Source organism: Lutra lutra, chromosome 10 (assembly GCF_902655055.1).
Source record: "Lutra lutra chromosome 10, mLutLut1.2, whole genome shotgun sequence".
Taxonomy (NCBI): domain Eukaryota; kingdom Metazoa; phylum Chordata; class Mammalia; order Carnivora; family Mustelidae; genus Lutra; species Lutra lutra.
Genome location: NC_062287.1, coordinates 8,821,456 through 8,841,200, shown reverse-complemented (window position 1 = coordinate 8,841,200; position 19,745 = coordinate 8,821,456). Strand labels below are relative to the sequence as shown.

The 19,745-nt window shown below is 44.7% G+C and overlaps 1 protein-coding gene across 5 annotated transcripts in view; it reads right to left on the bottom strand.

Moving 5' to 3' along the window:
• DIXDC1 (DIX domain containing 1) overlaps window positions 1–19,745 on the bottom strand; it is a 76,306-nt gene that overhangs the window by 7,232 nt on the left and 49,329 nt on the right. For all 5 annotated transcript variants that reach the window (XM_047747484.1, XM_047747485.1, XM_047747488.1 and 2 more), the window contains 12 exons: window positions 19,484–19,596; window positions 17,858–18,006; window positions 14,385–14,474; window positions 13,224–13,277; window positions 11,613–11,663; window positions 9,432–9,536; window positions 8,948–9,001; window positions 8,388–8,480; window positions 8,237–8,308; window positions 7,369–7,458; window positions 6,867–7,028; window positions 6,327–6,393 (listed from right to left, as the gene is read on the bottom strand). In XM_047747484.1, the coding sequence (XP_047603440.1) occupies window positions 6,327–6,393; window positions 6,867–7,028; window positions 7,369–7,458; window positions 8,237–8,308; window positions 8,388–8,480; window positions 8,948–9,001; window positions 9,432–9,536; window positions 11,613–11,663; window positions 13,224–13,277; window positions 14,385–14,474; window positions 17,858–18,006; window positions 19,484–19,596 (1,100 nt within the window). The remainder of the gene's footprint in view (window positions 1–6,326; window positions 6,394–6,866; window positions 7,029–7,368; window positions 7,459–8,236; window positions 8,309–8,387; window positions 8,481–8,947; window positions 9,002–9,431; window positions 9,537–11,612; window positions 11,664–13,223; window positions 13,278–14,384; window positions 14,475–17,857; window positions 18,007–19,483; window positions 19,597–19,745) is intronic.

The following is a 19,745-nucleotide window of genomic DNA, read 5'->3' as shown; positions in this document are numbered from 1 at the left end:
ACTGCAATTGAGCTGGGATTGGGATTTTTGTTCAGGTTACCTTTGGGGCACCACCATCTTCAAATCCCTGTAGAGTTATGTTTAGGAGCTGGATTGCTGGAGGGTTTTTCTTCAATGTTCCTCCATCTTCAGCTTTAGACTTTACTTGTGAGCCTGTGCCCAAGTCAATCTCTCTACACTTGTGCCTTCCCACAGCAAGCTGGTGTTGCTTCTTACCCAGTGCTTGGACATCCAGCGGCTGGCAACGAGGGGAGCTTCTCTGTGGTCATGACCCAACCTCAGTCTTGAGGGTGGGGCATTAGCAATGGTCCTACTCTTCTTCCCCCAAGGGTAGGCAACCTCTAAGATATGAGCCCAAGACAGTGTCCTACCAGTCTCCCAGGCACAGACAGTTCTTTTTTCCTTTTTCCTTCCCTTGCCAAAATAGGTCTTCACCTTTGCCTGGGACAAGGAGGGAGAAGAAAACTGATTCGCTGCCCTTCCCTACTGGCTTAAGGCTTTTGTTCCTTAAAGAAGAATGCTTCACGCTTTTCCTTTCGTGGCAGCTGCTCGGGCCTCCACCACCAAGATAGGCTCTCCCTAGACTCTGTCCCCACAGCCAGTATTTTTCATAAGCACCCAATGGAGGTCCATAAAGAGCCTCCAAGTGGGTGCAGACTCCCCTTGCTTCTGTGGCCCCGAGGGTTCCTATCCTCTCTGCTTAGCCTTGAGCAATTACAATCCTAGCCCATTTCTTCCCTATTGGTATGGTGGCGCCATCTTCCTCCCACAAGTGCACCAGGGCTTGCATCCAGTCTCTCCTGGAGGCACGTCTTTGTCCTCAGGCTAGTTGGTTGCTCTATGATCTCGTCTCTCATGGATTCAAGAAAGTGAAAGTGATGATTTCTTTTAGATTACTCAACTTTGTCTTATTGTTAGGGAAGGAGCCTTCTATATCCTAGGCAGAGGTTAGAAATTATTTTTCTTAACTTACTTTTTAAATTTATTTTTATTTTTACTTATTTGGGGGGGCAAAAAGGTGATTTTTATTAAAACATGGGGAGCAGAAAGAGCTACCTAACTTACTTCTTAAAAATAGAGGTAAAATTCACATAACACAAAACTCACCATTTTAACCATTCAAAGTGTATAATTCAGAGGCATTTAGTATGTTGAGTGTTATGTCACTGTAACTACTATCTAGTTGTAGAACATCTTATTATCCCAAAAGGAAACTTCAAACTCATTAAGCAGTCCCTCCTTCCTAATCTTGGCATCTGTCTGATGTACTCACTGGCTGTTTCTCTGGATCTGCCTATTCTGGGCATTTCATATAAAAGGATTCATGAAGTTTATACACTTTTGCGTCTGGCATCGTTCGCTTAGCGTTTTCAAGGTTCATCCACGTTGTAGCATGTATCAGTGCATTGTTTCTTTTTACGGCTGGATAATATTCCATCGTATGCACATGCCAGAATTCGTTTAAACATTCATTGGGTGATGGATGAACATTTGGGTTGTTTCCACGTTCTGGCTATTGTGAATAATGCTAGGTACATGTGTGTGCAAGTTTGTTTTTTTTTTTTTTAAATACCTGTTTTTAATTCTTTGACTATAGACCTAGGAATGGAATTACTGGATCATAGAGTAATTCTGTATTTAAGTTTCTGAGGAACCACTAAACTGTATTCCACAGCAGGTGTACCATTTGACATCCCCACCAGCAATGTCTGGGACCTCCCCCTCAACAACATTTATTTTCCATTCCTTTAGAACTAGGGTATCTCACTGTGGTTTTGATGTACGTTCCCTAATGACTCTTGGTTTTACACATCTTTTCATGTGCGGACTGGCTATTTGTTTATCTTTGGAGAAACGCTTATTCAAGCCCTTTGCCTGTTTATTCCTGGATTTCTTTGTCTTTTGTTGTCAGTCTGTAAGAGTTCTTTGTATGTTCTCTATTCTACAGCCTTATCAGATATATGATTTTTCAAGTATTTTCTCCTATGGCCTTTGTCTTTTCACTTTCTTCATAGTGTCCTTTGATGCAAAATTTTTTAATTTTGATGAAGTCCCAATTTCCCTATTTTTTCTTCTTCTTTTTTTTTTAAAGATTTTATTTATTTGATAGAGAGAGATCACAAGCAGGCAGAGAGGCAGGCAGAGAGAGAGGGGGAAGCAGGCTCCCCGCTGAGCAGAGAGCCCAATGCGGGGCTCGATCCCAGGACCCCGAGATCATGACCTGAGCTGAAGGCAGAAGCTCAACCCACTGAGCCATCCAGGTGCCCCTCCCTATTTTTTCTTCTACTGCTCATGCTGTGCTTTGTTTTTTGTTGCTGACTGAGAATCCAAGGTCATGAATATTTTCCATGTCTTCTTCTAAGAATTTTACAGCCTTAGCTCTTACATTTACCTCAATGATCCATTTTTAATTTTTATACATGGTGTGAGGTAGGGGTCCATCTCTACGCTCTACATCTCTACATGTGGATATACTGTTGTCCAGCACCATTTGTTGAAGAGACTATCTGCTGGTCTAATGACCACAGATATATAGGTTTTTTCTTAACTCTCAATTCTATTCCGCTAATCTACTGTATTACTTTATTTTTTTAAGATTTTATTTTTATTTATTTGAGAGAGACAGAGAGCACCAAAGGGGTGGGGGGCAGAGGGAGAGGGAAAAGCAGACTCTCCACTGAGCAGGGAGCCCAACACAGGGCTCCATCCCAGGACCCTGGGATAAGACCTGAGCCAGAGGCAGACGCTTAACCGACTGAGCCACCCAGGGACCACTCTACTGTATTACTTCTTAAATCCAAAACAATTATTATTGCTTTCCCTTAAGAGTAAAAGGCAAAAAAAGAAGTGGATTCAGAGAAAAGATTACTCTTTCAGGAGATCTGGGTGTGATGAAATGGAGAAAGACAGGGCATAAGCCGGAGGGGAATAATTGGAAGGTATTTTGAGACTATAAACATTCGCCTTGCACCTCTCAACTGCCACACACTATGCCATGTTATTTGCACATAATATTTCACTTAATGCTCATAATCCTTCAAAATTATCTCCATTTCATGAACAAGGAAAGTAAAATTCATATATATTAATTAACTCCCTTGTCCATGATCACACACTCTACTGAGAGCCAAAACTACACCCCCAGATCTGTTTGATTCCATACTCTGTATTTTTCCCACTCTATTTTGTGTCCAGTTTTGGACAAAAGGTTTGAAGTGCCATTCTGCCTATAGGGAGATATCTAGTTGTCATTCAAAAATACAGCCCTGGGGCACCTGGATGGCTCAGTGGGTTAAAGCCTCTGCCTTCAGCTCAGATCATGATCCCAGGGTCCTGGGATTGAGCCCTGCATCTGGCTCCCTGCTCAGTGGGGAGCCTGCTTCCCCTCCTCTCTCTCTGTCTGCCTCTCTGCCTGATTGTGATCTCTGTCTGTCAAATAAATAAATAAAATCTTTTAAAAAAAAATACAGCCCTGAAACTCAGAAAAGGGCTGGGGTTAGAGATTATAAATTTTAAAATAATCAGCACATAAGAACAGCTGAAGGCATGGGAGTGGAAGGGATCGCCTAAAGAAAACATGAAAAGGCCTCGGTCTAGATCTCCCATGGATCCCAGGACAGATCAACATTCAAGGGTTGGAGAAAGAAGAGAAGAGAAGGAGGTGGTGGCGAGTTCACTGGACTGCACCTCTGAAGAGGGCAAGCACCTCGTCCATCCTGTTCATCTCTTTATCTCCTGGGTCTAAAATGGGCACTGCATAATGGATGTTTAATAAATATTTGTTGAATGAATAATTGGTTGGTACTGAAGTTAAAGAGGAAAAATATGTGCAGAAGGAAACTATTCAAGAACAGTCAGTGAGGGCTCCTGGATGGCTTGGGGGGTTAAAGTCTCTGCCTTTGGCTCAGGTCATGATTCCAGGGTCCTGGGATCGAGCCCCACATCGGGCTCTCTGCTCAGCAGGGAGCCTGCTTCCCCCCTCTCTCTCTCTGCCTGCCTCTCTGCCAACTTGTGATCTCTGTCAAATAAATAAATAAAATCTTTAAAAAAAAAAAAAGAAGAACAGTCAGTGATTTTTAGAAGTCAATAGAAGACAAGGTTTGAAAAGTAACCACTTTGATTAAGGCCAAGAAGGTCAACAGTGATCCAACAAAAAGAACACTAAATAAGTGGATTTGCTGAGTAAAAGCTGACTGGTGGCTTGAGTAGTGAATGGGAAGAAAGGAAGGAAAAAGATCCCATGTAGACTATTTTTTCAAGGTTTTATGTGGGGGAATAAGAAAAAAAGTCAGTATGTAGGAGGCTAACGGGTTACACAAGCTTTTGTATTTTCAGGAGAGAGATCTTGTAACTGTGAATACATAAATTAGATTAACTCCCTATATTAAGCAGCTATGAATACTTGCAGTATTTAGGATAAGTACAGCAAATACATAAAAGGATTTTTCCAGGAAGGAAGGAATTTATTAGATTTTTAAAGAAGAATTTCCAAATATTTAGAATTATCTGCATTGGCAACTTATATTAACCTAAAAAAGTCCTGAAGGGGATGACAAAATAAAAGGCCTCTTAAGAAAATAGAAATGAGGGACATCTGGGTGGCTCAGTTGGTTGAACTGAGCCTTTGGCTCAGGTCATGATCCCAGGGTCCCGGGATCGAGTCTAGCATCGGGATCCTTGCTCAGCAGGGAGCCTGCCGCTCCCTCTCCCTCCTCCAGCCGCTCCCCCTGCTTGAGCACACACACTCTTTCTCTCTCTCTCTGACAAATAAATAAATGAATAAATAAAATCTTAAAAAAAAACAGAAATGAGGGGTGCCTGGGTGGCTCAGTGGGTTAAGCCACTGCCTTCATCTCAGGTCATGATCCCAGGGTCCTGGGATCGAGCCCCGCATCAGGCTTTCTGCTCCGCAGGAAGCCTGCCTCCACCTCTCTCTCTGCCTGCCTCTCTGCCTACTTATGATCTCTGTCAAATAAATAAATAAAATCTTTAAAAAAAAAAAAACAGAAATGACTGTTTCAAAACAATGCTAAAAAAGAAATTGAAACTAATTCTGGTACCAATATAATTTTTTTTTTTTTTAAGATTGTATTTATTTGTCAGAGAGAGAGGGAGAGAGAGCGAGCACAGGCAGACAGAATGGCAGGCAGAGGCAGAGGGAGAAGCAGGCTCCCCACCAAGCAAGGAGCCCGATGTGGGACTCGATCCCAGGACGCTGGGATCATGACCTGAGCCGAAGGCAGCTGCTTAACCAACTGAGCCACCCAGGCGTCCCTATAATTTTTTATTCCCAGTGTAAATCCCTCATTCAAGAAGAAAAGGTATCTGGGGGCTCACATATTATTTTATTTGCCCTACAAAAAATATTTTATCTTTCTTATTGTGCCAATATCTTAAGTGTCTTACTTTAGATTTTGTTTATTAATGCAGCTTTCAAAACTGTATATGTGGGGCACCTGGGTGGCTCAGTGGGTTAAGCCGCTGCCTTCAGCTCAGGTCATGATCTCAGGGTCCTGGGATCGAGTCCCGCATCGGGCTCTCTGCTCAGCAGGGAGCCTGCTTCCCTCTCTCTCTCTGCCTGCCTCTCTGTCTGTCAAATAAATAAATAAAATCTTAAAAAAAAAAAAAACTGTATATGTAACAAACAGCCTTTTACTATTTGGTTTTTGTAGATTATTATGTATTTTTAGATTAGGCCTGGGTAAACCATAAAAGACAAAATGTAGATATTATTAAAGAAAAAGGTAACATACACGATAAAAGAGAAATTACCAGGCAGGGTAGGTTTCCAGCATGTTTGAAGGAACAGGGAAAGGAATGTAAGGAGAGGGCATAGAGCAGATTAAATTACTTCTTCAGCGTGGCCACTAGATGGCGCAAGTCTTTTGAAAGACCCAAGCCCCCAGTTTTAAGGAAAATCTCCAAAGAAATTAAATTTTTGCCTTCAGGAAGAACTGGAAATTTTCTGTACTATTTGGGACTGTAGGGTGGTTTGTGTATGTTTTTGTTGTTTTATATTCTGCCGTGTTCGGTGTAAATATTTTGATATTGTATATTTTCCAAAGATATTTTGGAAATATCTTTGGAATATCCTGAGTCAGGAGCAACCTGCATGTGCTAAACGTTACTTGGGGTAATGGTGCTGATGATGGCCGGTAAGTGTCTTCACATCCTAGAAGTAACTCCATTCAAGTATTCCTACAGAAATATGTAAGAGTGAAGTACCACAGGAAAAATTCTACTCTCAAAATGTCAGTAGCAAGAAAAGTACTAAATTTCTGATCTAATAAGCTAGGAGCCCTTATTGAGCAGTAATGAGTACTTACTTGAATTAGGGGGCCAGGACTCCCGGTATTCACTACCTGCTTGAGTTCTGGGTGACTTGCCCCGAACCTGAGGAGTCACACAAAAAATACCAAGAGTTCTCATCAGCAGGAGAATTTATCCAAGAAATTTAAATCATAAAAATGTACCTGAAATACATACTTTTCTACCCCATCTTTCACACTATATAAAATTGGACAATATATTCTAATAAGAATGATGTACATTTATAAAAGGCTCTCTAGTCTCCAGTGTAGTTTCCCATATATTTCCGCATCCAATGCCAACCTCATTCAGGGGAGAAGAAAGGCAAGGAAGCAGTAGAGAGAGACTCCTGTGGGCTCAAGAACCACACTTCCTTAAACCCTTATGCAATTTCTAGGAGCAAGAGTTATCACGAACGCCTTTCCTGATGCAGAGTCGGCTCCACTTAGAGGAAAACCTTTGACATGTCTGTTGGCAAAGCTGTCATCTCAACTAAACTTGATAGAACGAAGTTCATTGGTGCTGGCCCAAGAGAACTGGCCCAGAAAGAGGATTACCTTTCTGTCCGGCTTCTTCTGGGTCTCCATGGCGTGCAAGCGCTCCATCAGGCTGGAGAGGCCCTGCTCCAGGCTGTCGATGGTGTGATGCTGAGGGTCGTGGCCGCTGAAGCTGCCGCGCAGGCTGCGGAGCGCATCGCGAACGAGCTGCAGGTCGCTGGTCTGGGGGCAGAAGGGAGGTGCTGCTGAGCTGGCGCGGCCGCAGGACTAACCACATCCCCATCGCTGAGCTCAACACCGTACAGCAGAGGCTCCCAGGCTGGATCTTTTGTTTTCGAGGGAGGAGGTATGAATGCTAAGAAATTTTCCTTCACAGAAGTGGACCTATTGTTTGCCCATTAATTATTCACGGCAGACAGCAAGAGTCTCGCATCCTCTGCGCTCATCAGATGCAGGAATTAGGGAACTGGGGTACAAAAGGCCCGGGGGTGCTAGCGATGGTTAGGCCACTGTTCCGGTTTTAGCTGGAAGTGGGGTCTGCACGCAAATCCCAAGAACCTACCCCTTTGTGAGTGATGGAAGCAGCTCCTTTTCCTGCCACTGGAAGGAGAAAACCATTGCTCTGAGAGTTGTGACTGTTGTAGCTGGTCACCTACGACAGCAAGAAATGACGCTTGTTGTAAGGGAGAATTCCAAACCGAGGTGTCCTCATCTTTCTTACTCACACTTACCACTTCCTGACACAGTATACCATTGTCTGTCTGTTCATGTCGCTCTCAATTAGAATTTAACCCTCATGAGTGCAAAGACCTTTTTCTCCTTTCATTCCCTGCTGTAACCCCGGTACTTGATACCTGGTTGGCACTGCTGAATGAGGAATGAGCAAAACGGAAGCCTCGGCCGGGGGACCCCCAACCTTGCCTCAGCCTGGCCATGGGCAGGCCTGAGAAGGCTGCTTCAGCACCTCCTGACTTCACTTCAGTGAGGAAAAGAATAAGAACAAAGACTAATATTTTGGAGCCTGACTTTGTGCCAAGTGGACTATTTTCCAGATGAGTCATTTCTTTTTTTTTTCTGATGAGTCTTCTTTCTTTTTTTTTTTTTCAATAGGTCTTATTTCTAAAGCTCAGAAGTGAAGCAAATTAAGGTCACACAATGGCAACAAGTATGAAAAACTGGAATTTGAAACTAGATTTTCTTTGCCTGGAAGCTGCGTTCTTATTTTTAAATTTTTTAAGTTTTATTTATTTAAGTATTCTTGATACCCAATGTGGGGCTCGAACTCAAGACCCTGAGATCAAGATATATTGCTTGCACATTGCTGTGACTGAGCCAGCCAGAAGCCCCTGGACCCTGCACTCTAAACCCCCTCACCAAATAGCCTCTTTGACCCTACAGATGTGGGAGGGGGGCCCGAAGGGGCAGGTTACCTCATCTGCCTCTCTTTTCATACAGTGAGCCAAAAGGACGTCTTTCTGTTCCAGCTCCCGCTCTAGGTCCACCTGCAAGGAAGAGACGACATCAGAAAAAGCTGTCTTCGGGCTGGAGGGACAGGAAGTCAGTGGGGGCCTCTACTCCCACCTGCTGGTAACTGGCTTCAGAGAGCTTCCGGAGGGCTTCTTCCAGCTTGGCCTGGTGCTGCTGGAGGAGGCGCTCCTTCTGCCCCAGCTCCTTCTGCAACAGAGACAGAGCTTTCAGGTGGGTGCTAAGCCAAGCGCGCTGAACAGCTCACCGCTGGCCGGGTCAGTTCCACCTGAGCAAAGGAGAGGCTCAAGGGGAAGAGTCCTTTCCTCAAGCCACACAGGAAGACATTCCACACCGTAGTGATCTGACACAGTACAGCGGGTTCTTGGAACAGTAAGGCGGAAGGGAACTAGCATTTGTAGGAGGACCGCCACATGGCACGCACGCAGGTTAGACATAAAGGTTGAGATGGAAGTTTGCAGATAACGAGCTCTGTACTCCTTCTCGTAGACATGCTATCTGTTCTTCAGGGTTACGGAATCAAAGGCACCCAGAAGAGGTCCTTGCAGAAAGCAGCAATGAGAACAGAGTATTCAGAGCTCTTTGAACAACAGCAACAACAGACTATCCATAAAAGGTCAAATGGGAATCATTTCCAAACTGATACACATTCTTACTTTATACTCTCCCAAGAGCCTGTTCCGCTCCTCTAGCTTCCTCTGCAGGTCCACCTGCAAGAAGGAAAAGAAAGAATTAACCGGCACAGAGGTATTGTCTGCCACGCCCGGTAGGAAGCCAACCACACCTTAACCAGAGCTGATGCTGGCTGCGAGGGCACAGAGCACAGAGAGCACACGGCTATGGTGAAAACACACAGCTGCTCTCCGTTTCTTTAGTAAGATAATCAAATGGTAGCACCACGGTTTTGTCTCTGTCTCAGCGTGCTCAGAATTGAAGGGCTCGAGGCCAGGGAGGTGTGGGCTTTCAGCCGAGGGCAGAGATGACTCTAACAGGAAGTAAGACTAATTGCAGACACGGAGGACGGAGGACGGGCGTCTCAGAAATAAGCTAAGAGGTCAGGATGGCAGATCAAACAGGACTTCATGTATCCTATTTTGCTCCTGGGGCTCCGTGAGGTCAGAGTTCATTCATGCAGCTCACATTCTGGTTGTGCAGCTCATCTTTGTCCATATTCGCCCTCAGCAGTTCTTGTTTGAGCTGAAGAACAGAGGTGTCCTGTTGGGTCAACCTCTGCTGCAAGGCGTCCTGGGGAACAAAAGCTCACTCATTACTGTGGTCCCAATCAATCAGTCAGCCAGTCATCACTACAAGTTTTAAACCCTTACTGCGTATCCAGCATTAGTTCAGGCAAACTAGGAGATGGAAAGAATATGAGGTCTTGCTATAAGGAGATGAGCAGGGATTCTTCTGTCCCTCTCCCGGATGCTAGCACCTAAAGAAAAGTCCTATCCACTGTCCTACCTAGCTGACTGAAACCCGCTTTCTCCTCCACCTATTACTCACCCCTACCCTCCACTGCCTTCCTGCCAGCATGATGCCAGAGAGAGAGTCGGTGGCCTTTGGGATCCAACAGACCAAGATTCAAATTACCAGTCTATTGCTTGCCTTCATGATGGCGACCATGGACAAGGCTCTCTTTTTCCTCTCACCCTGGCTTTCTCATCTGTATCTAGGCTATATAAATACTGAGTCTAGATAAGCTCTTTTTCCTTCTCCTTCTCTGCCAAATCCCCATCTCCTAGAGGGCTGGGCCCTACTTCTGCCTGCCACCCCGGTCAGAGAGAATCCCTGGAATCCCTCTCAGCCTGCTCCCATTGCTTTCCAATGCCTAGTCTAGACCAGGACTGGGATTGTATTTCCATGCTCAGAACTCCTCTTGGACTTATGTTTCTCTTCCCAGTATCCTATGATCTTACCAGCTTCAGGGTGCTGTCTCTCAGCTTAGACACTCTTGGTTCCTACCATGCCTAAGAACTGTGGGATGTACACACTTAAAAAGATCGGCTAGAACACACTTTTCCAACCATGGTGACCTCACATGGAACTCGGGACTGGAGCTGCACTGCAGTGTGTTTGCCTTGATTTTCCTCTCTTTACAGAATGCAAAGAAAAATGGGGTGGGCTCTGGAGAAGGTGAGGGTCCGTTCATAAGTATGCTGTCAGCCATGGCAGTATGCGCCAAAGGTTGTCCAAGATGCGCTTGGCATCAGCAGTTCAGAGAACATTTCCCAAAGTGTTAGTAAGTGTTGCATGGGAGAAAAGGCACTTCTGTGGTTAATAATTCCAAACTTTTTATGGCAGACTTTCTCAGGTCCTCTAGTATGGGACTCTTCCAGCCTACAGGGCCTTTCTCAAACTCATCTGAGCATGGAACGCTTTGTTTTCTGACATATCTCAAAGGATCAAGGCTATGAAATATACTCTGACTCTGACAAACGCTGAGGAGCTGTGCTCCAGTCTGCCCGTGAACAGGAGTGCAGGGAAGAGGGGAAGACAGCAGCTTAAGAACATCCTTTCACGTTTCTAGGTGTTTATGCAACAGATGCATTCCCACGGGAGAAAAGCAACATATATTCAAAACTGCTAGCTAGATCACTGTATTAGCAAAAGACTGGAGATAACCTAAAAGACCATCAACAGGAACTGATTACATGATCATATAAATATATACTGGCATACTATTCAGCCATAAAAAAGATCTAGGAAGGTTTTTATGTACTGAAATAGAATGATCTCCAAGATATGCTACTAAGTGAAAAAAGAGCAACATGTGAAGCTGTATGTATAATACACTATTATTGGGGGAAAAAATCATATACACGCATATTTATTGATAACTGTAAGTTACCTCCAGGAAAGAGAACTAAGTGACTGAGTGGGGGGAGGGGACAGGGCTGGAAGACAGACTTTTCAGGGATGATCTTTTCACACCATCTTCACTTCAAGCCATTAAATACTATTACCTACTCAAACACTAAGTAAATTACAATGTTTAAGAGGACATTCTACTTTAGAACTGAAGAAAACTATAAAAACTGGTTGTTTTTACATATAAAAACTGTGAGGGTGGCACAGAGGGAAGGGACAGCGTAACAAGTCGTAACCGTCAGAAATTAGCCTCAGCAAAACACTGGTGTTTTTCCCAACATATCTCACTTTTCATCCACAAAGTGATACTTCCTAGTATCACTCCACCTGCCCAAGGCTCCTGCAAATGTATACAAGACCCCAGACCCAATTATCCTCCTCCCACCCACGCTCTGTAGTAGACAGGTTTACTGGGTAGAGTTTATTTAAAGGGTTAAATGTCTTCCTTTTTACCTTTATCCCCTGTAAGTTTCTGGCTTCTTGTTTACATTTCAGCAGCTCCTTCTGCAAACCAAATATAGTTAGATCAGATGGCGGCATCTGGGTTGCATCAGAAGCATTACCTCATTCTGTCAGTAGGAACACAAAACTCAGAGAGCCATTCCATGAACAACTAACCCTCTCCTGAGGCAGAAAGCAGATCTGGTCCAGTAAACAGTAAAGGCGGCCTCACAGAGACAAGAACGAGACCCATCCCATCCTTCCCTGTGCTACCCAGGCCCAAATGCGGGTAGAGAAAAGCGTCTTGTCAAGAAAGATACCACACATTCCCACAGACTCTCATTCCTACAGTTAGCCCTCTTCACTAACAGGAAAACCTAATCATGATAATCTAGGTCTCCCTTACTGAAACACACAATCATATCTTCACGTGCCTATCCCCAGTGTCATGTGTTCCACAAAGGGATAGAGTCCTTCGGATTCTCCAAGTGGGCATTATTCTTTATAAACCAAACAAAGACACATTTAGCCCAATAATGAAATACTAATTATCCATCCCTTACAATAGATTAAAGACACGCATATAATTGTCACTAGGGAAGATTTTAGGAGAGGAACACCCATACTGAAGACCCTGCTCTCTTCTTTCCTATGGCATCACATTAAGAGTTTGGAATTAACATATCTAAAATAGGAAATTCCTAACATGGGCTCCACAGATGGACTCGAAAGTAATTCTATTAAAAATTCAAGTCAGTGAGTGCGTGAGCACATACTTGTGCATATCCTGGAGAGTGCTAATGGCTTTAGTCATATAGCTATGACTCCAAAAAAGTTAAAACCCATTGAACTAGAAGCATTCTGGGAAGAAGTCTTTATAAAGGACCATACTAGACTATGATTAATATTACTGTATCATGTATTTGAAAGTTGATAAGATAATAAATGTTGAAAGTTCTCATTAAAAGAAAAAAATGTGTAACTCTGTGTGGTGGTGGATGTTAACTACATTTATAATGGTGATCATTTCATAATATATACACATATCAAATGTTATACACCTGAAATTAATATAGTATAAATTATTTAAAAATTATCTTAAAAAGACCATACTGAGGGCACCTGGGTGACTCGTCAGTTAAGCATCTGCCTTTGGCTCAGGTCATGATTTCAGGGTCCTGGGCTCCAGCCCCTAGTCAGGTTCTCTGCTCAGTAGAGAGTCTGCTTTTCGCTCTCCCTCTGACCCACCCCCCACCTCGTGCTCTCATTCACATTCCCTCTCTCTCAAGTAAATGAACTAAAAACTTAAAAAAAAAAAAAAAAGAAAATGACCATATTGATATTAGACCCATTTTTAATTAAAAAAGAAAAATTATGAAACATTGAAAACACAAAGAGAGGTGGAACCAATGACATAGATACCTATTACCACCAAGACTCAAAAGACATTACATTTTTGCCATATTCAGGACATATCTCTCTCTTTCAATCAAAGATCTAAAACAGACACAGCCAAAGTGCTAAGTCTGCATCCCGTCCCTCATACCTGTCACTGTTCTGACGCTGGTGTGTGATATTCCCATAATTTTTTTCAAAGGGAAAAAGGCACGTGTTCTGACATACCTTTAGGTCCTGATTCTCCTCCATACTCTGATCCAGACGACTCTGGATTATAATCTAAATATAAGGCACAAAGAGATGTCTATGCAGCTACGCCGTGAGATTCAGAGGTCATTCATTCAGCAAGTATTTACTGGGTACCTTTTCCAATGATAGCCTCCTACCTGAATACAGAGAACAGGAAACAGCCCCTCCCCTTTGGGGGAAGCACAAGCGGGGGGAGGGGAAAGGAAAGGACTGTGGATGAAATTCAGACAAGTGCCTGTGTACTAGGTACAGGGGCTCAGAGGAAAAGCAAAGGGATGATAAAATGACTCTTGCCTTGGAGGTAAATTTTATTGTTGCTGTTTTATAGAAAATGAATTAGAGGAGGACAGGAGAGGAATCAGGAAAACCAGCTGGAAGGCTGCTAGCATACTGGATGGAGGACTGAATTAAGGTCGTGGTTTTGCGAAAGGAGAGAAGTGGATGAAAATAATTTAAAGGGGAATGGGCAGAGCTGGGTGACCTACCGGACACAGAGGGAAGGGCCAGAAGGATGCAAGGATGATGTTCAGTTTTGGGTATCTGGTGGGGGTGGGTAGCGATCAGAAACATAGTGCAAAGGGACAAGTAGTTTTGGTGGTGGAGAGAGAAAAGCCGTTTAATTTAGGACTCAAGGTAGTGAGATGCTTATGGGACCCGGAAGTGGAGATGATGGGCTGTGGTTACATGCCGCACATGCCAGCCTACAGCTCCGCAGGGAGAGCCGAGCTAGAAATCAGTATCTGAGAAACAGGGTGGGAAGTGTATGACGCCAGGGAGGCAGATAACACCGCCCAAGTGAACAGATCCGACAGCAGGGGCCCCCAGGGGAACTCTGAGGAGGTTCAAAGGGAACTTGAATGTGAGCTCTGTGAGGGTGGGGTCGTAGGTCTGCTTTGTCCTCACCGTATCTCCAGTACCAGGAAGCTGTGCCAGGCATAGCTGGCGCTCAGTAAATTTGTTGATGAGGAGAGGGAGGGAGAATGGAAGAAACAGTCAAAAATACATGAGGAAAACAGGAGAGGTGGGGTCAGGGAAGAGAACATTTCAAGAAGGTGAGGACAACAGAGTCAAAAGCTAAAAGCAAATCAAACACATAAACCGGTTTATCTGGAGTCCAGTCACAGACAAGGAACTCACCAGTTGTTCCTCAGGATTGACTCCTGGTTCAAGGAGGGCCAGGGGCCTCTCCTGTTCATCTTCGGGTAAGGATCCATTGAGCAGTAAGGCCTGAAAAATCACAGAAACAGAAAGAAACCTGACTCCCATCAGATGATGGAGTCCAGAGTTGACCTTGCTAAGCTTAGCCTAAACTGAAATCACAACTGAGCTTCCCGTGGAAATCTCCTTGGTAATTTTTGGTCCTTTGATACCTCGAATTTTTTATCTTGGGTCTCTTAGGAGTTCCTTTTATCGGGCCCACACTTAGGACCCTTTCATCTTCCGGGATGTGCCTGAATCCTTCACTCCAAGGCTCCGTGGCCCCAGCTGCTCAAACTGAATTCTACTACCTAGAAAGTGAACTAAAAGCAGTAAGAATTGCCTTTCCTTAGAGAAGGTTACCACAATGAATTATTTAAAACACATTTAGGGGCGCCTGGCTGGCTCAGTCTGTAGAGCGTGCGACTCTGGATCTCAGGGTTGTGTGTTTGAGCCCCAGGATAGGTGTAGAGATTACTGAGAAAGAAAAAAATCTTAAAAAAAAAAAAAATACAGGGACGCCTGGGTGGCTCAGTTGGTTAAGCAGCTGCCTTCGGCTCGGGTCATGATCCTAGCGTCCTGGAATCAAGTCCCGCATCGGGCTCCTTGCTCATCAGGGAGCCTGCTTCTCCCTCTGCCTCTGCCTGCCATTCTGTCTGCCTGTGCTTGCTCTCTCTCCCTCTCTCTCTGACAAATAAATAAATAAAATCTTTAAAAAAAAAAAAAAAAAACATTTAGAGCACTGACTTGGGTTTGTTGGATTTCTGTTTGTTTTAATAACTCTGAATTTTTACTCCCTAGGGCAACCTGTATAGAACAAGAAGGAAAACCTATTGAGAGATGTCCTCCTCATTTCGCTCCCCACACCAGGCTTTGCTTTAACAGAGTGTGTGGGGGGTGGGGGAGGCACACTTACCCTGAAGCTAAGGAAGCACAGACCCTAGGGCCCTTCACAGGCACTGACCATCCCAAAGCCCCGCTCTAATATTGTACAGCTGAACAACACGGGTTTGCACTGCACAGGTCCACTGATATAAATTTTTTTTTTTTTTTTTACAAAATACATTACAGTTCTGAAAGCATATTTTCTCCTCCTTATGATTTTAACATTTGCTATTCTCTAGTTTACTTTAAGAGCACGGTATGTAATACCGGCAACAGTCAAAACAGGGGTTAATCAACTCTTTATGTTTTCAGTAAACCTACGGTCAACAGTAGGCTGTTAGTAGTTAAGTTCTGGGGAAAACTCATATACAGATTTTCAACTGTGCAGGCAGTTGGTGCCCCTAGTCACCTCCCCCACAAGTTGTCCAAAGATCAACTGTACTCATAATCTGTAACCTTATTCCTCAAGAAGACCCCCAAAACTGTATTCTTTAGCACTCAAAAAACCTGAACTGCTCATGCAGGTAGGATTATGAGACCTATCAGCTCAGTGGAAGATTTAAGAGTGCGTCCCCTTTTTATATTTCAATTCTGTCCCAATTCAATCAAGAGTTACAGAGGTTATGGGGAGCCTGGGTGGCTCAGTGGGTTAAAGCCTCTGCCTTCAGCTCAGGTCCTGATCCCAGGGTCCTGGGATCGAGCCCTGCACCGGGCTTTCTGCTCAGCAGGGAGCCTGCTTCCTCCTCTCTCTCTGCCTGCCTCTCTGCCTACTTGTGATCTCTGTCTATGAAATAAATAAATAAAATCTTAAAAAAAAAAGAGTTACAGAGGTTAAATCCCATTTCAGTAAATGTAACACTAATTACATCACAAATGCTGGTATACAAAAACTGTTTAAAATCAGCCACTGGTTGGTCTATCAAGCACTAACTAATTATAAAATATTAGTAAATCAAATGAATTTGGCTATCCCCTGGAGCGTGGCAAGAGGTATAAGACAAGTATGACACCACAGGGAGCTAAGGGAGAGCAACATCATAGACACATTAACTCTGTTAGTGGCAAAGTGTTCAGTGGGCTCTAACTGAGGTACGCTAATAAGTCATCAATCCTGGTCGTGGCTTAGCACGCAACTCCCTCACCACTGAAAGAGTTAAGGAGCCCAGTGGATGCTGTGAGCCCCATTGTATTCTATAATGGAACTGAATTCTCATTGTGATCATGTGGCTGTGAATTAAAGCAACTCTGTTTGCAGGGAATATTAGGGTGCTGACTTTCTGCCTGTCAAATCTCTTCTCTTTCTGTCTAATCTGCCATCGGATTTCTCCCAAACTGAAAAATGCAAACTAAACCGAAAGCCAAACGGATGGATATCTGTGTTCATATACTGCGAACCATCCTGGGAAAGAGCTGGTTGGGTGTAATCCCAAAGTTAGCACACATTAATTAAACCAGTCCTTGGTGGAGTGGCAGATAAGAGATCTCAAAGGCAGACATTTAAAAAATAACAAAGCCAATGGGGAAAAATCAACAACTCTCCTTGGGAATGTTTAGGCAGTAAACATTCCTCCAACCCTTCTCAGCTCCAGCGGCATACATTATGCAAACTGTTTCTCCCCAGCACCAATCTCCTTCTTTCTTCCGGCACCCTTTGTGTCCCCACCCTGCTGCTGGCTGGCTGGGAGCACGCCCTCCACCACCTACCGGCTGCCAGAGCCACTCACATAATGTGGGCTTTGTTTACGTATCCATAAATATCTGACAATTCAGAAGCAGGGCCGTTCCCAGCACGAACAGAAAGGAATATTCCTAGGCAATTTCAGGGTCATCAGCACATGACAAGGGAGCCTCCAAGTTCATATTCCTTTGCCCAAAAACAGGGACAGATGCACAAAGACAGAGGATTGGCGGGGGGGGGGGGGGGGGGGGGGGTCACTCAGGGTAGGAACTAAGTCAAGTGGGTCAGTGGGCCTCAGGGGGAGAATTGCCGAGCTGGCACGAAGGTATAGAAAAGACTGAAGGGCTTTGTTGCTCGAGGAAAACCTGTTACCTGATCATTATGGCTTGGCAACCTCTTGCAAACGCATTAGGAGGGAGCTAAATCCCTCAGCTAGACTCAGATGGAGAACTGCCGCATTATTGGCCCTTGTGCTCTTCCTGCGAGAGAATTCCTAGGAACAAATTCTAGACTGTTCCCACTGCCAATCTCTGGCGAAGGCCCACGACTGCAGGTCCGTAGCTGTGGACAGGTGAAACCCGCCTATAAGCAAAGAGCCAGAAGAAGGGTTGGGTAATGGCTCCCAGGCTTGCAGAAATCCCAACAGCTGTGCAGTCAGCGAGAGTCCGCAAGGTCCATTTGGGAGCACCCATACAGAAAGAATTTTCTGCTCTTCGAGTACTACTCTGTCTAAACTCCCCATTCAACTCTGACGTCATACGAAACTGAAAAATGATTTTCGACTGATCCTCGTGACTTAAAAATAAGCATCAGTCGGTGACTGAGAATAAACCACATGGCAAAGAGCTACCTGTAATCCTGATATCATTTTCTTTGCTTCCTCCATTTCTTTTTCCAAATGTTCTTGTTGCTCCAACAGCTGTTCCTCCCATGAGGTCTCCAGGTAAGTTCTGGGGCTGCCCGGGCGCCAGTCTCGGGAGAACGGAGAGTCTGTCTCCTCTGCAAAATGAAAGGAGGGAGTACAGTTCATGCTGAAGAAGAGTTTCCAGCGGAAAGCGTTCACAGTCCCCTGCGTTCACGGGTTCAGGTCACCTGCCTTCCGAGCCTGTCCGCAAGATGCAAACGGGACTATCCACCAGGTGGGGCTGCGAGATATAAGGAACTGGGCTATGAACTCGGGCTCCCGAGGCTGGGGAAACAGATCCCCCGCAGAACCTTTAAGAAGTAATAAGATTCCCTCCTGGGGAGTCTTGGTATGGGACACACAGACCCTACTCTTAATTCTCTGGAACTGGCGTCCCTGAAGCTAGATTCTGCCAGGTACAAAGACAGGAGCTGCCAGTCGCAGTGAAAAACAAATTCTCGTTGGTTGCTGTGGAGCTTCAGAGGGGAGCCTCCAAGTTCATATTCCTTTGCCCGAAGCCCCCTTCACCTAGGACGCTGTGTGAGTCACACAGGAACCAAACTAATGAGAGCACACGTGCACAAAGTATTCAATCTCGCTCCGTGGGTTCATTTTATTTTCCTACGTTTACGGTCTCTTTGCTCTTATTTCCTTGTCTGTCTATTTTATCCCATCTAATTGTGTGCTCGGCTATTAAAAATGCATTCCGGAATTCAGAAGAGTATAAACTCTCCGAGTAAGTGTCTTCATTCATAAGCGTGAATGTAATAAGGATAATTCCTCTGGGTTGCTGTGAAGATTGAATGAGCTGAGCCATGAGCAGGGCTCTGCAGTGCCTGACCCAGAGCTCTCACTCAGTAAATGCTCTCCCTCCCCAAGGCCCCAGGGGTGTCTGGATCAGTCACAGGACTGACTCTTCGGTGCTAATTCCACGGCTAGAGGCAAGAATTTAAGCCCGGTTTTCCTTCTGAGGGTTTCAGTTTCACTACAACCCTTACAGATGAATAAAACTCTACTGAAATCACATGCTTTGCTTCTTGTATGCTTCCCTCTATGTTTACGTGAGAAAAAGGAGAGCCTGAAACAGAGGAAGTCTAAACAAAGGGGAACCTTTGTGGTCCCTTCTGTGGCTGTCACACCAGCGTCTAATGTAGTCCCGGTCTTTATACTCTCACAGACGCCTCAGCTCATACTGTATATTCCTGGTTCAAATGTAAGTCAAGGACTTACTGAAATTATTTCTGTAACAGAGGGATAATAAAAACTGTTTACTTGAATAAGGCTTTGGATTGCCCCAAAGTCATATCCTAATTCACAGGCAGCCGGCAGAGGAATGGCCCATCTACATTGTTGTAAGATTTTTGACGGTTACGACATCCAAAGTGCTGTTCTGCAAGAGGATAACCACGTTCATTGTCTCAAAGTCATCAGAGCCCCTAGAGCTGACCCAGCACGCACAGACTACGGAGAGGGAGAAGGCCAGGGAGTTTACAGGTAGATAATCAGGACCCCCAAACACTTCAAGACGAGGGCTGGTCCTTGAGCCAACCCAGGCACGCTGACAGATAGTACCTGTTCTGTTCTCTATTCCTTCAGCGGGAATCATCACAAAATCTGCCTTCTCCTCCGACTGAGTTATAATGGATTCGCTCTTTGCACTGTGGATAGGACTGGGTGAAGTCAGGCTGTGATGGAAGGAAAAGGAAGAGAAACAATTATTACGAACAATATTTTTTTTTAAGATTTATTTATTTGGGGGCGCCTGGGTGGCTCAGTGGGTTGAGCCGCTGCCTTCGGCTCGGGTCATGATCCCGGGTCCTGGGTTCGAGCCCCG